General features: G+C 39.9%; 1 protein-coding gene across 4 annotated transcripts in view; it reads right to left on the reverse strand.

The window, feature by feature from the left end:
* Nucleotides 1-16,611, reverse strand: part of htt (huntingtin) — a 79,593-nt gene that overhangs the window by 14,878 nt on the left and 48,104 nt on the right. For all 4 annotated transcript variants that reach the window (XM_041785194.1, XM_041785193.1, XM_041785196.1 and 1 more), the window contains 12 exons: nucleotides 16,210-16,332; nucleotides 15,807-16,066; nucleotides 15,530-15,672; nucleotides 15,168-15,396; nucleotides 14,625-14,766; nucleotides 14,326-14,505; nucleotides 13,328-13,504; nucleotides 12,551-12,627; nucleotides 11,571-11,706; nucleotides 11,341-11,463; nucleotides 9,731-9,938; nucleotides 4,427-4,572 (listed from right to left, as the gene is read on the reverse strand). In XM_041785194.1, the coding sequence (XP_041641128.1) occupies nucleotides 4,427-4,572; nucleotides 9,731-9,938; nucleotides 11,341-11,463; nucleotides 11,571-11,706; nucleotides 12,551-12,627; nucleotides 13,328-13,504; nucleotides 14,326-14,505; nucleotides 14,625-14,766; nucleotides 15,168-15,396; nucleotides 15,530-15,672; nucleotides 15,807-16,066; nucleotides 16,210-16,332 (1,944 nt within the window). The remainder of the gene's footprint in view (nucleotides 1-4,426; nucleotides 4,573-9,730; nucleotides 9,939-11,340; nucleotides 11,464-11,570; nucleotides 11,707-12,550; nucleotides 12,628-13,327; nucleotides 13,505-14,325; nucleotides 14,506-14,624; nucleotides 14,767-15,167; nucleotides 15,397-15,529; nucleotides 15,673-15,806; nucleotides 16,067-16,209; nucleotides 16,333-16,611) is intronic.

The following is a 16,611-nucleotide window of genomic DNA, read 5'->3' on the forward strand; positions in this document are numbered from 1 at the left end:
GCCTTAGTAAGAGAGGTGACCAGAATTCCCATTGTCACTCTGACTGAGCTTCAGAGATCCTGTGTGGAGATGGGACAAAGTTCCAGAAGGACAGCCATCAATGCAGCTTCTGCCAATCTGAGGTTATGGCAGAGTGGCGAGATGAAATAGATCAATTTTTATTTGTACAGCACTTTTCATACAAAACAATGTAGCAAAAAGTGCTTTACACACAATCAGAGAAGAAGAAAGAAAAATACATGTCTTAAAATTTTGCATGTTTATATGGTACCATAGAAGGAACAAAATAACAGAAACTGTACACATTTTTTTTGAAAATTCCACTGGTTGCCACAGTTATCAACAGAGAAATGAGCATCAAATTCCAGAATTGACTATTAGATGGTGATAACCCCAATTCTACACACTACACCTTTAAGTAAGACATATTCTGATTAATGTTTTGAGCTTATTGTGTATTAATATGTTTTTGGGAACTATGAACCAGTTAGTACTTATAACACAGTAAACACTGTTTCATTACCTATGCACAACGTAAAACATGTTTCCACAGGGTTTTTCCTTCACTGGGGTTGCCCTATGCCAGAGATTCTGGTCCTGATTTTCAAGGGCAGTTTCTTCAGGTACAGCCATAGAGGAAAGAGTACTGTTTACATGTTTTTTGTTTTTTTTGGCTACATCAAACAAAGTAAAGCCCCCCAAAGAGAACCAATAATCCCCTGAGAGATAATAAACATTATCTGATCTAGGAACATCATTGGATGACCAAGGAGGCACTGGAAAACGTTGTTTAGTAGGGTACATCAGGGCCACAGATGAGCATAATAAAAAAAGATGAATGGACATCGAGGTTCTTTCACCATCAAGCAAACATACCTAATTTCTTCTGGATAGTTAGCTTTTATAATGGGTTTGGATTGAGAAAATTACTGACCAGGTTCTACAAGGATTTAGTTCTGTGCTGCTGAAACAAAGTACATTACAGAGGCTCAGTAGGTAGACTTGGTTCATTTCACAACCTAAGAGTAGTGCGTTTGCCTGTATGAAGCAGGTTATTGCTTGCTTATTGCTTAAGTATGACTGGGATTAGGTAACACTGATAGCCAATCTCCATTGCAAACTCTGCAAATCCATATCATCCCCATGGAATACTATTCTGGAGTAAAAGCTATCTCATGTCCCTTGACACATCTGTGTTGGCAGAAGAGTATCCATGTGGCCAGGATCGAATAAGAAGTTTAATCCCTCATTTTGTCTTTTAAAGTATGATTCATAAACCACCAATTAATTCACATTAGCTTTAGCTGTTTGCAACAAGTTTCTCATGGGTTTAAAATAAATCTAAGATTTTTATCACTATATTCACTACAGTAACTCTGAGTAGCTGCTGGCTAACTCAAGACACTAGTTTGAATCTCATCTGGCTGAACGATAATGCTGTGAGATTGTGAAAAATATGTAAACAAGCCAAGAGAAAGCAGTGCTTGTTGGCATAAAATATATATTTAGGGCCCGAGCACCGACCTCAGTCGGCAAGGACCCTGCTGAAACTGTAGGCATCCGTTATTATTTTTCTCTCAAAACAAATGCCATTTTGTAGGCCTTAACATGCTCAAAAACTCAACAATTTTGAAGGCCTGTTAGATCCTGGTGAAAAAAATTCTTATTCTGGTGGTTGCATTCATCTCACTCAAAAAATGGCCCCTCAGGGGCCCCGAAACCTGCTATTTAGGAGCCCCGCCCACAAGTTTGTGCCACATGCATGAAAATAGGTACACATGTGTATCATGACTAGATGAGCAAAAAATCCTCTTAGGACCATCCTCTAAAATGCACAGGAAGTGACATCATCAAAGAAAAGTGTCCAATTTTGGCCCATTTTCAGTCCATTTACAGTCCTCACATTTGAACGAACTCGTCCGAGGGGAATTATCCGAATCACTCCAGTGTGGTTTCTCCTGAAACTAGACAAGATGGACTTCTTAAGTTATCAAAATCTTGAGTTTTCACCAGGGGGGAGGGTCGCTATGTGGCCCCAAACTTTGACGAGCAACAATTATTGTCCATATCTTTTCAGTGCTTACACCAATTACCTCAAACTTCTCACAGATGATCACACATGGACCCTCCATCAAATCAAGCACTTACATCAGAAATCAATAACTCTGCCCCTTCTGACAAAACAAATTTATTTATTTTGCCAATTTTCCCACTTTTGTCAATTTAAAACTTCAGCCCCCGACACCGTAGAACTTAGGCAGATGATCTTTGGGCAGGACATGAAACATGACCACACCTACAAAAAAGCCTCTTGGACCCATGCCAAAATCCCAACAGGAAGTCCACCTTCTCCGCCCTAATTCCAATATACCTTAATTTTTTGGACAATTATACACTGAAAACTGATGTAACCGGTGGAGATCATTCTATGGTCTTCAAAATGTTATGACAACACATCAGTATCACACTGAACACGCCCACATGAAAACGGCTCATCATGGCGCCCCCTACTGCCAACAGAAAGTGATGCAAATGGGTCATTTCTGCATTTGTCCTAGTGTGTTTAACCTATTACGCTCTGATTTTGAACTGAAGTCCTCAATATCTGTCCCTACATTGACATGTTTCATTAACAGACACCCCGGTAGTCATGTCAGCTATTTTGATCCTTCACCACTGGACAGGAAGTGGGTCATTTTTGTGTTGTTCTTACTGTGTTCAACCTATAATGCTCTTATTTTGACCTGAATTCCTCAATATCTGTCCCAACAATGACATGTTTCATTAACAGACACCCCAGTGGCCATTTTTGGTCCTTGCCATTTGACAGGAAGTGGGTGTAACTCTCAAATGAAGGACCCGATTGCCTTCAAATTTCACATGTATGATCAGGGTCTGCCTCTCTACGAATTCCAATGTTAATTTCATGGATTTGCTATAGCGCCCCCTACTGTGAGATGCCATTAGCACCTCCATTAGTCCTCAGAGGAAACATTTCTCCTGGACTCCAGAGTGATATTTCCTGAAACTAGACAAGATGGAGATCTCAGCTTGTGCTCTGCAGGAGACACCCCAGTGGCCATGGCTGCCATTTTGATCCTTAGCCATTGGACAGGAAGTAGGTGTAACTCTCAAATGAAACACCCAATTGCCTTTAAATTTCACATGTATGATCAGGGTCTGCCTCTCTACAAATTCCAATGTTAATTTCAGGGTTTAGCTGTAGCACCCCCTACTGTGAGATGCAATTACACTTCAACAATAACAATTCCAATCTTTTTTCAATTTTACAAGATAAATAGTCCGTCCCTCATCACTTCTACATATCAACATTAGAAATCTATGTTGCCATGTCGGCCATTTTGATCCTTCACCTACTCACAGGAAGTGGGTGTAACTCTCAAATGAAACATCAGATTGCCTTCAAATTTCACATGTATGATCAGGGTCTGTCTCTCTATAAAGTTCAGTGTTAATATCATGGTTTCGCTCAAGCGCCCTTTACTGTAAGATGCCATTACCACCTCCTAAATAAACATTCCGATATTTTTAGGATTTTACATGATAAATAGTCCTTCCCTCATCATCTCTACATATCAACATCTACCTCTGACATACTGCCAACTACTGTTGAGGGGCAGTACTACCTCATAAACAAAGTGCAACGTGCTCTTTTTTTTTTTTTTTTTTTTTAACATAATTACGCTCAAAGAAGGATTGCCCTGGTCTCCTTGCCGTGCAGCAGCACACTGCAGGGGTTTGCATACACCCCGCTGTTGCAACAGACTGGCAGTTGCGTGACGCCCCAACATGCGCCAGGGTGCAAGGGCCCTTCAGTGCTGCTTGCAGCCCTAATTTTTATTTATTGTGATAAATTGTGACTTTTGAGACATGTGTATTCTTAAAGATCTTCTTGATTGCATCATTAGCAATCTTGCCATTTATTGTGCAGCCCCAGTTCGAATAGATACTACCCTTTGAAAATGTTGCTCCACTTATTCAACTACCTTGCTGGGATAAGTTTTCACATGTTTACACCACAAAAAGGTTCACTTAACATCCTTTATCCGACTTAAAACCTTAGTCATATTTGTATATTTTTCACAAAGAGTGTAACTAATATTTGAACAAATTAACAGAGTAGTGTGTAGTATCAACTCTAATTTTAAAAAGCTAACAGAAAGGTCCATACACTCTGAAATGTTAATATCTTTATCTTCTTTTGCTATAAAATTACTACAAGACTGATTGGTACCAGTGAGATTAGATACAATATGAAATACTCTTTCTCATTATCTCACAATTAAAAACAGAAGACTACTAGTCTTTGAAATTGCATCGATTAATGAAAATTGTTTTATCCAAAAAAAATCTAAGCAAGAATTTTAAAAAGGACAAAAAATCATGTTTGATCATGAATTGTTACCTCAGTAGCAGTGCAGGTGAAAGTGGTGATAAGGTGCTCCTTTTCAGAAGGGATTTGTAGTGAGGAAGGCAGCTGGCTTACACTCAGTAGGTATTGGGACAGAGCTCGGCAGAGGGACAAAACCCTTGTGTAGAAACCTGGCTCACCTGAAAAACGAGTAGGAAGGTTTAATTACCTCCGCCAAGGAGGTTATGTAATCGGCAGGGTTTGTTAGTTAGTTAGTCAGTTTGTTTGTTAGCAACATAACTCAAAAATTTCTGGACGGATTTTGATTACATTCTCAGGAAATGTCAGAAATGGCATAAGGAAGAACCATTTAGATTTTGGGAGTGATCCGGATCACTGTCTGGATCCAGGAGTTTTTTGAAGGATTCTTTACTATTGGTAGATAGGGCTAATGGCGGAGGTCTGCGCTCTCCGACTGCTTTTTTAGCCGTAACTTTTAACGGTGAATTCATATATTTTCCTGCTCATCACACACAGTCCATTCTAAGGTACTGACCAATTTTTTATATTAAAAATTCATTGTTTCAGGAAAACCTAGTTTGCAAGTAATTTCAGCTTTCACTATTCAACATAAATGAAATATCATATGCTTTAAGACAGGGTCAGAAACCTTTTAGGTTGAAATAGCAATTTTTGGTCACACCCCCTTCCAGAAAATTTTTGAAGAGCTGCAAAACACATTTGAACCTTCCAATGAAGGAAGTCAGTTAGCCTAAGTCTTTGGCTATCGACAAAGCTGACTGAGCAAAGGTATGTGGCCATCCATAGACATGATTGATCTCACTGATAGCTTTCCACTTAATTATTTTATTCTTACTTGGCATTTTAATCATAATTTTCATTTTGATGCATTTAGATTTAGAACTACAATGGAAACAACTGTGCACATTTCTATTTGTATCTGTAAGTGCTATTATCAGCAAGTGATTATTTTTATCCTTAATGATACTGATACTAATCATTATCATTACTTCTTTATTCATCTGCACACTCATTAAACCTGCTGTCAGACAGAGGTAATGCAGGATATTGTAGTAGCCTACTGCTCACCTACAGATGAAACCTCCACTTCATCTCCTCTCTCTATGCTGCTGTCTTTTTGTCTACGTCACATACAGGAATGCAGTAGGAAATACTGTTTTGGCCTGATCAATAAACAATACCATCCATGATCACTGGGTCACAGACTTCATCAGTCAGAAGGACAGACCAGAGCATTCATGATAATCACTCCAAATATCCATGAGAGAGTAGAATCAGCTGTTTACAGCCTTTCTCCCTCTCTGTGAGCAACACATGTCAGCACTTTGGACAGTGCTACATTAACGCATGTGACATTTTCAGCTCAAACATCAACAATCTTATCTTTTACAGCACAAATGCACACTTGTACACTGAAGCCTACATTTATTACAGGCCAAAAATATTTAAATCAAATGTATCAATCTTCTGAATGATAATATCGACGTCACAGCAGCAGAGTAGAGAATGACAATAAAATGTGAGCTTACGTGTTTATTTTGCTCAAGCAGCCCTCTATTGATCCCTTAGTCTCCTTTCTCTTTTTCTTCACCTGACTGATGCTGCTAAGTGTGAACTTGTATTAGTTTTTTATGCTGTTTTTCACGTTATCACCGTTCAAATTCTCTGCTGACACTACTTAAGTCCAACGGATGCACCGGCTTAGTGTGAAACGTATCAAAATTGATCGTCATTGTCACATGACGACCTTCCCTCTAGCTGTGCTAAACCAGATTTCAGATATTCAAAACTTAACTTGTGGGATGAGCACAAAACTCCTGCTTCAGGAGTCATTTGTGACAAGACTGCATCCAGACCTTTGTTTCCAAGACAGGAAAGTGGCAGTATATGCTGCACTATAGAGGCATGATATGACGCATATTTAAGTTGATAAAATAGGCCTATTTGTAAAAATAAAGTTAGAATTGAATGAAAGAGCTACACGTTTTATGGATAAAATATATAAAACTATCTCAATATAGCATTACAAAAAATTATTTGTTTAGTGTTAAAAAAGTTTCCTTTATTTCAAATTTGGCACAGCTGCTGAGAACCACTTGGGAGGGGCAAAAAAGACATATGTGGCTCTGGAGCCGCGGGTTCCCGACCCCTGCTTTAAGAGAAAAACCTGGAAAATTAAAAAGATTTCATGCTTTTCACTGCAAACTATCAGAAAGCCAAACTGAACTGCTTTAAAGGCCCTGTAAAGTGAAAATGAATCTTTATTTAGGTTTGTTGTATTACAGGTGACTGTGTTATGAACCCCTAAATCAAGTTCAGTCAAATAAAACATTTCTGAGTTTATAAAATTAAGCTTCAAAATCATAAAAAATTAGGCAGTAAAATCTGCTCCAGGATGGTGTGGTGTCTGTTGAATAAGCTGAAGCCATGCCCACTCAGGAGAAATACGATCTTCTCAGATTTAAAAACTGTTGCAATCTGAATGTTAACATTATGATCAGAATGCAGCTGCCTGGCTCTGAGCCAGAGAAGAGACAAAGCCCATTTTCTGGCATAAATCTCTGTTATGATGCTTCCATAGGCCACTGTGGCTGATAGATTTGGCAATTTTATCCTTAACAATGAACAAAAACAGCATTAAAGTGTAAGTGAACCCCCGTGTCAGAGCTAACTCTGCCCACCTCCGTAATTAAAAAAATGCACAGAAAGTGAGCAGTTTGGTACTGAGAGGAGGGAGGGGGAAAGGACGGGGTTTTCCAGATGAGGCGGGAGTGATAGTGACGTCCCCTTGTCAGAGAGAGAGACAGATAGAGTCCCACAGCCCTGCTGCCTCATAGCGATCTTTTGAGGTGGAGGAGTTTTTCTCTCCAGAGTCCCCTGAAGCAGGCTGTGGAGTGGTGGCGAACCGTGGTGGTTCTGAGCAGGATCTGTTCAGTCCACTGGCTCCAGCAGCGGAATTACTATTGCCAGAACTTTCAGAGCCGAAGCAGTGCAGGTGCAGGCAGGAGAGGATGAGAGTGGTCTCTGAATGGGAAAGTCAGTTAGAGTGGTAACATTCTACCTTTTATATAGAGTTTGTGACATAGGAACCTACTGATGGTAGGTTTCTACGTCACATAAGCCCCGCCTTTTCAGAAAAGATTTTTCAAGGCAGATGTCCATTTAAACTAATTAAAAGCCATAAAATCCAGATTTTTATCAGTTTGGTGCAAATTTCAGCTATAACACCAACACTGATGTGTTTAATCATAGTTCAGTCAGATACCTCAGTGTACAGATGAAAAAAAATGTTAGAGTGTTCACTACCTCTTTAAACTAACTGTTAACTTTCAATTAAGGCAGTGACATCAGCTAACAACAGACTGTACTGAGATGAACTGCTCTGTGATTTTATATTGTAGTGTTAGAGGGGCAGAGTCATTCCCTTCTGCGGGCTAATGACATCACCAGTCCACATATTTGCCCTGTCCAAAATGAACCAAGCCAGGAAAAGAGGTGAAAAAATTTCTAAAAATCTAAATCCAAAATTCAGTCACATGTAGATCTTAGTGTTTTCAGAAGTTTACAGCAACCATATTCCAACATATCTAGTGTGTTAAAGACACAAAATTTTGGATTTCACTTTACAGGGTCTTTAATTAAAGAAGCCACTAGTAATTCATCTGGGACATTGTCAAATCTCAAGTTGACATGGGTTACCTAAAATATGGTGAAATTTAAATTAATTACTGCAATGCTGCAAAACACGGTAACATGAAATGTCACATTGGCCGAGTTAGGAGTTAAAATCTTTATACAGTAATGCTGAGAAAGCACTTCTGAAAGTTACAGAGCAAAATGCATTTCTGATACATATAATTTGAGAGTGAATTCTCACAGCAAAGAGGTATTTCAAAGCATTTCTAGAAATGAATATAAGTGAAGTAAACTGCAAGAAAAATTCTAAAGCCCAAAAGTACCTTACTACTTAACAGTAAATACTAACAGCTGAAGATATAGTTGGGTTTGAATCACTAGCAGAGTGTTTATTTAGTGTGTGTGCAGTCCAGTAATTTCCAGTCATGTAAATGATGTGAAAATTGCTTTCACACCACTAATTGGTCGTTTCCACCGAGCGGTCCGGCTCAGTTCGGTGCGGTACAGCACGCTTTTTTGGCGTTTCCATAGAGAAAGGATCCCAAAAAACGACCTGTACCGTCCCACTTTTCAGCACCCTTCCATAGGAGTGCCAATCTTACCTAACTGTACCAAAAGGTGGAGCTATACACAACAACAGGGGCTGCACTGACGTCACATCAGCACGCGACTCAGCTGCTTGCCTCCGGGCTTCAAACATGGAAGTCTGCACTGTGAGAAGTGGGTGAAAACGGAAGAAAAATGGACCAATATCTGCCTAAATGGGAAATATTTTGACTCGACGGAGATCCAAACTGTTTCCTAGTCTGTGGATATTGGTATCTGGCCACAAATCAAGTTTCCTGACGGTTATCTGGATGATTTTAAGAACACAAAGCAGATCCCAAAGGCTCACATCAGCCTGATTCATCCGCAATGGATGAGAAACTAAATTAATGCAGAAGTTTTGTGAATACGAAGCCTTTGAATAGTTCATTCTTATCTGTAACTAGTTATTAATCTACTTCTTACATTACGTAACCTGCGAAAACATCGCTCTGTGGTTGTTGAACAGGCTCATAAAACTTTAGGCTGCAGACTATTTTAAAACGAGATCAGCACACCCCGGATTTCCGACTTAATCTAGCTTGATTTTAACACCAGCTGAACTTTTACTTTATTTTTAATGCGGCAAATTCTCACAAAACAGCTCTAAACTTTCATATTTCTTCATATAAACTGTTCTAGACTAGATATATTTACATATTAACGTAGCGTTACAACTCAAACCGTATCTGTACACGTATTCTATCAGCTGAGGATCTTTACTGACAGCGGTTAACATCATTAAAATGTAGTTGTTTTTTTTTTTAAACGCACTTTCAGCTGAAATAAAGCTGTTTACTGCTTATTCTCGTCTGATTTCTGTCACTCATCCCTTCTATAACTCTGCAGCTGGAACAGCTGACTCTCGCTTGTCTGTGACTTCACATGCATGCTTTTACAGCCCCGCCCACCCAAGCGAGAGCACGGGTGTCTGTGGAAACACAAACTATTTTTGGGTTTAGCGTACCAAACCATACCAAACCGAACTGAATCAAACCGGATCCCCTGATGGAAACACGGCTTATATGTCATTAATAACCAATAAACGTGTGGTTTAAAACTGTTTTGACTTTTTTTTTACAGATTCACTCTTACCATACACATCAGCTAGTTGCTCCCAGTAGGGCTGTGGCTTGGAGGGTGGCAGTAAGGGCTGGTGTGGGGCAGGAACTGATCCAGTGACTGCTGTAAGATGCTCCAGGGTGGACTGCAAGGCGGTCTCAAACAAGAGTGACCCCTGACCCCTGGCTAACCGCTGCAACCCAATACTCAGACTTGGACACAGCAGGCTTAGGTTGAACTCCTTAGGAAATAGAGCAGGTTCAGATGCAATAAATTTCTGTTTGTCTCATTTAATCTATTCAAGAATAATTCATTTTCATATCTGTTATCTTAGTAATCTGTAGTAATGGTCCAGGACTCTGACTCAAGTCTGACTCCAGTCCTGATTTGGAGGACTTGTGACTCGACTTAGACTTGAGCGCTGATGACTTGGACTCAAGCTTTAACTGCAGGACTAGAGGATGAAGAGGAGGACTCAAACCTTTTTTTCTTAAGACTATTTTTTGATGTAATATTTGTTGATTTTGTGTGAGAAAACCCCTCATAACTGATCAGTGCCTGGCATGCATTCACCTGTATGTGCGTTCACGTGTCTAGCCTGCTGTCTGTTAAAATAACCAGAGGAGCTAAAGCAGGAGAAGCGGCATGCCTGGGTGTGTGAAGCAGCGTGACAGAGAGGAGCTGATAGGTTCATAGGTAGCTAAAACCTGTGGGTCTTCTCTGTATTCTAACCGTAATCTTGACAAGAAATTAAACTGAAATGCAGTTGGCCTATCTTTGAATTGCTAAAAATCTCCATCAGCTGCTCATTAGCTTAGGCTGATCATAGCTTAGCTGCTGTTGCTGCTGTAGGAGTAATCCTCCTTAGTCTTTAACAAAGTAATAAAAACTTTTAAACATTGTAGTCAGTCCCATTAGTATAAATACCAATCCAATGTTGAAATCTGCGTTAACATTGGCAAAATAATGCTGATTAGGGATCTACACAGGGTTGGCAAAAATGGGGGGGGGGTGTAAAGTTAAGACCTTTTTATGATGTGTTTAAATGTCACATGGAAAAAATTGGAATTTTAGTTTTTAGGCAGAAATGTGAATAAATCGAGTCCTTTTGAAGGAGAATCATTTAATTAATTAGCAGTAAAGGATAGATGTAAAGCATGAGTTCAGTTAAAAACATGTAGTCTTATTTTTACACCCTAAATACACATATAGTCCTATTAATATAACTAATATCATAGATGAAGAGTGAGATCATTAGAGTATTAATAAGAGCATCAATATATATATATAAAAAATTAATGACCCTCATCCTGGACTGGAATATTTTTCTGTTCTCATTGACTAAAACTATGAAGGGTACACAATACTAAAATGTAACTAAAACTAAAGAAATTTTTGTCTAAAGACTGAAACTGCAAGTCATTGCCAAGATTAACACTGTCTCTAAGGCTATTTCAGTCGTAGATGTCTGGCTTTGTTCATGCACAACTGCTGTAAACAGCTCCTCTAGTCCTTAAAAAAAACTCGGACTCAGGTAATGGGGACTCGGCTCGGGCTTGAACACTAGGGACTTGGGATGCAACTAGGACTCGAGGTTTGGTGACTCGACCACAACACTGCTTAGCACCACAAGTTTGTCTCACCTTACAGCTCATGATGCTTAAGAGATCTGTGGGAGGTAGTTTGGTAAGGAGTTCTGTCGTCTCCAATAGGGCAACATCTCCACGAAGGCAACACTGAGACCTCACGAGAGCAACATACCACTCCTAAAAGTGAAATTTAAATTAACGAAATATATTTCCTCTGTTTGTAAGATGAAAAAACTGTGAAAATATGTTATAAAGACTAAGAGCCATTTTTCCTAATTCCTAACCTTATCTGCAATGATCAGTTCAGGGGCAGGTGGTGGATCTCCATCCAGCGGATGTGATGTGACAGGAGGTGTTGGGCTTCTGGTGTCTGTAACAGTGGCTCTGAACCTGTCCAGCAGGGAGTAGAACCTCTGATGCCTGAGACAACAAAAAGTAGAGGATAAAACAAGTTTTATTTATTTGAGAAAAAGTTGTCCTGCTAGTGCCTAACTTCAAAAACCCCCATTTATTCTGAGTGGACTAACTGCCAGAGGTAACAGAGGAGATCAAGGGAAAACACCCTATTAATTAATTGTATATTTTTAAAATGTTTTTAGTACAAAGTCATAAATAGTTAACCTGACACACCAGATGGATGTGTTTCACACATCCATCTGGGAAAGCTTCAATAGGAAACGTTTGAGAAAAGGCAGAGGATTTGAAAAAAACTTGGAGTGTGATTGGATGAACAGTCTGTCTGTCACATCTCTACGGGCCAATAAGAACAACAAACCACGTGATGTAGCTGCTATTGAGCTCCACGTACGCAGCTAGTGAGGAATAACGCAAAACATGGCGACTGAAGACATGTAAGTACTCGACTTATGTTGTTTTTGAAAAGTAAACAACTCACTGCTGTTCTTTGTTCTTCTTTTTATGAAGACATGTCATCAAGTTCTGATAAAACTGGCACTTAAGCAGCATCCTCGCTAATCTCTTCCTCCATAACTGCACCAGCTCCTGCTGCTGTTTGTTTACATAACGACACTGCCGTGCCTGAAAGTACTGCCCCTCGTCGCTGATTGGTCCTATCACTGTCTAACCGGGCCCAAACAGTTCAGACTGGAGCTTTGCAAGATGGATTTGCCAGTGAAAAACAAGGAAACGGGCGTATCCATCTGCTTTGCAAGGTTAATAAATAATAGAACTAACAGCATACTAGCAATAATAATAATAATAATAACAGTAATAACAAACTTGTAGTTGAACACAAGAGGGTCACCTTTGAGCCAATCCACTGGTCTGGAGGTATTCCTGGATTCTGTCCAGTTCTTCCACAGGGAGCTGAGCTATACTGTTCTACAAGCAAGATGAAAAAAAAACCACAAGATCAACCTGAGAGAGACACAGTGGACTGATCAACATGAAAAACCCACCCATGCATCCATTCTTCAACCATCTTCTGCTTATCTAGGATCCACTTGCCAAGCAACATATTCTAGATGCCCTTTTCCCCAGCTACCTTTTTCAGCTTCCCAGTTTCCTCCTCCCTGTTAAAATTTTTAGGCAAATTTCCTGTAGTAATCTTTAATAAATTGGCCAACTTGACCTAACTCTGGTACAATACATTATTTGTGTCTGATATTGTACATGATCCCTTTCCAAATAAATTTTTAAAAAATTAAACCATTTCTCACAAGCTAACCCTGCCACTGAACAAAGTATGTATGCCCAGTTCATACCTCTGAATTGGAACATTATTAACAAAGAATGTTGGCTGGGAAAACAGCTTCCAAGGCAACAGAAACAAGTAAATACCTTTGGCACTTCAAAGTATTAATCTTGGGGGTTAACATTTTCTAAAAACAGAAATTTACAGCTTGTCTGTAGCTTTGAAAAGAAAAGCTTGCATCCGAGCATCATGCTCATTCATCTATCAATTTATCTTACAGGCCTGTGAAAGGTTCCTTCATATATTCCTCTAACTAAAACTAATGATATACTATCTTCTAGCATCAAACCTGTGGTTAAAAATGTTTACCTATACATCAAGTTGTACCTGCAAGGTCTCAGCCAGCAGCATCTCCACTCTGCGACATGCCAATGTATCCACCATTCTAGCCAGAACCCTGAATGGTGTACTTAGCAGCTTGTCAACATACAACATCAGCAGAGAGCCAGACTGACTCAGGTGGATGCCTTCCAAACACTGCAGCGTCTTTTTTAACATGGTGGGCTGTAAAGGAGAATATTAAGCTAGTGAGGCAGGCAAGAGTTTGCAGAAAGTAAGGCAATGACAAAGGGAAGGAAAGAAGTTTGAGCTAAATTTAGACCCATGGTGAAAAACTTGTTGACCAAAACCAAAACCAAAAGTATAGACTAGGAATGGGCAATAATAAGGTAATACTGTATACAGGGGTATTTAAAAAGTAGCCACACTATTGCTTTAACCCTTAGAGGTCCATGTCTATTTTGCCATTCGTCAACACTTTCCTTTTTTAGAATATAAACCACTCAGAAAATGTATACTATGCTCATGTTTGGTATCATTTTTTTCTGCACTACCTCAACTTTATGAACAAAAAACTTTTTTTAAGTTTAATTCATTTTATTAGATATAGAACCTCCAAAAAACACAACTCAAAATATTTTTTAAGGAACTGCTGAAAAGGATTGTGCTGTGCTTGATTGTGCTGTGCTTGTGCATGCACGTCATCAGAGCTTGGTCTAGCCTGCTCCGTGTACAATGTGGTTTTCAAACACCTGGCAGTATTACTGTATACTGCAGGAGAATTCTGGGAAGGTATCACAGTATCAAAAAGTGAACACTGTCCAGTCCTAGTAAAGACTGAAAAGAAAGGCTAAATATTCAATAATGAGGGATACTGGACCTCGAGCACAGAATGGATAAGAAGGGTAAAGCCGAACAGCTTGAGGTCAGAGGGGAAAAGTAATCTATAAAGCATTTTGTTTTCATAATTCCTCATAATTTAAGTCACTTAATAAAAGAGTAAAGTAAAAACATCCCTAAACAAGCAGAAAACAATGTTATCTCACAGTGGTGAGGTTGTCACAGCGGGACTGGATTGCCTGAATAAAAAGGCCACTGGCAGCTGAGTTGCGGTGCACAGCACTGATGAAATCCTGCACTGGAGGCTCATGAGAAAGGTTGATGAGGTCACGCACGTGGTTAACAATCAGCCAGGTCAGATGTTCTGAATCATGGAGATTCTGACACTGTTGAAGTTAAATTTAAAAAATGATTAATGTCTTCATATTCGTACCAACTACTCATGATTTCTTTTTCAGCTTGTTTTTATTGATATATGTTTTTCATAAATTCTTGAGAGTCTCACCACATAGTCACAGAAGAGGATGAGGGCTCCCCTGCAGACAATCTCTCTGTTGACCATGGCTGAACGAGTCTCAGGCTTGTTCTCTTCACCTTCCCCTGAGGAGTGAGGGCTTAGCAGCTTTGTACGTGACAGGCTATGTCTCCTGATTACAAAAGGAGATAGATATAGGGTAGTATGTCATATCATTCAATGCAATGCAAAAGTGAACAGGAACTTTAATTTAAAATTCAAATAAAGCTCTTTGCAATGCATTGACTTCATGTTACACTGTTCTTAGTAGTGTTTTTTGGCAAAAAGGGCTCATTTTCACTATTCCCCAAGCAACTTACAAGACTTTGTATTACACCTAAAAATAATGCATATTGTGTGAAGGGTTGAACGGATCCATTTGATGTTGTGTTATGTTTCTGTTTGACTTTCAACATTGCTGTGACATGGATTTTACTGTCTGCTCCTAAGTTTGTGCCTTTAAGAAGAACTGGCCAGTCCAATGTTGGCTGAATGATTTAGATTGACACAAATAGATTTCAAATCTGATGGTACCTCGGTGTCTGGTGCACCTCTGCCCACCAAGAGTAGTTAGTGTAGTTGATGATGAGGAGGACCTGGCACCACAGCAGAACCAGGGAGGGGTGGGTGGTGATCAAGCACTGCACCATACTGTTGAGACCCTCTAAAGGATAAAAAAGGCTGCCCTCAGTGCTAGGCTGTCCACCTCCACTCTCACCTTTTAGGAGACGGCTGGCTGCAGCTGTGATTCTGCGAAACATTCCTGGAATAACGAGGCAGGGAACAATAAAGGAAAAGGACTTTTACATTTGACAGAAGAGATGGCAAAAGCTCTTTACACAACTAGGTCACACATTTACAACAATATTAAAACAAAAAAAGACTGATAAGCTCACCACTTTTGAAGACATGTATGAGACACATAAGTAGTGTACCCAGCTGCTGGCAATAAAAGGTGTGCTGCTGCTCTGTGATGTCCACTTTAACTTGTCTGGAGGCAATATCATCCAGCAACACTCCTACCAGCTGGAGAAGGAATCTTGAAGGAGGGCGATAGGGGATATTTTCATTCAAGCAAGAAACAGACACATGGAGGCAAAAGACTGGCTGCATAGAAACCAGGTAAAGCCCCTTGGTGAATTCAAACATAAGAAAGGAAGGACTCACACTAACCTGGCAAATGTTTCTTCGGGTGGGGCTTTTTGTGCCTCACCATTAGGCTCCTGGTTACAGAGCATATCAGTAGCGGGTTGTTCGTTTGGGCATGGACTCTGCTGATGGAGCAGACGGATAGTGTGGCAAGAGAGGAGATGTGGTGAGAGGGAAAGTTCATGGATCCGGGACAGGACAATGTCCTCAGTGGACTGGGAGATGAGTACTCTGAGCACTGCCAGGATACCGGACACCCATAGTTGGACTGTAGCTACTGATGACTGGAGGAGTAAAGATTTGATTTCAAGTCAGACTGCCATATTTTGTAATCATTTAACAGCTAATCTGCTTTCTAAGAACGTGCATCAAATAGGGAAGTCACAAATTGCTTGTCCACATTGTGGCACCAAAGAAGATGTCTCACCATGTTGGCTGGGGTAGTGAACATACTCTTGAGCAGCATGTCCACAGGTCTCAGAGAGGAGGGGGCCACTGTCTCAAACAGAGTGTTTAACACTCCCAATGCCTCTGGAGAGTCCAGGTGCATCTAAAGAAAAACATAAAATTTAGGGTTCTACCTAGTTAATCCCATGATATTTGTTGGGAGTCCATACCATCTTCTGTCATTGACTGAAAATCTGGAGCCTGATACAAAAAATGTGAATGAATGAGAGTGAGAGGAATAATGGGGTTAGGTTGCTGAGATGGCAATTTTATGTGATATTTGTGAGGCAAAGAGGTTCATGTAGGGTACAATAAGATGTGACAAAGGAAACAGGATTGGTCACAAAGCAGGCAAATCCCTATCAAGGTCGTCACAATAACA

The sequence above is a fragment of the Cheilinus undulatus genome, linkage group 4 (assembly GCF_018320785.1).
Source record: "Cheilinus undulatus linkage group 4, ASM1832078v1, whole genome shotgun sequence".
Classification (NCBI taxonomy): Eukaryota; Metazoa; Chordata; class Actinopteri; order Labriformes; family Labridae; genus Cheilinus; species Cheilinus undulatus.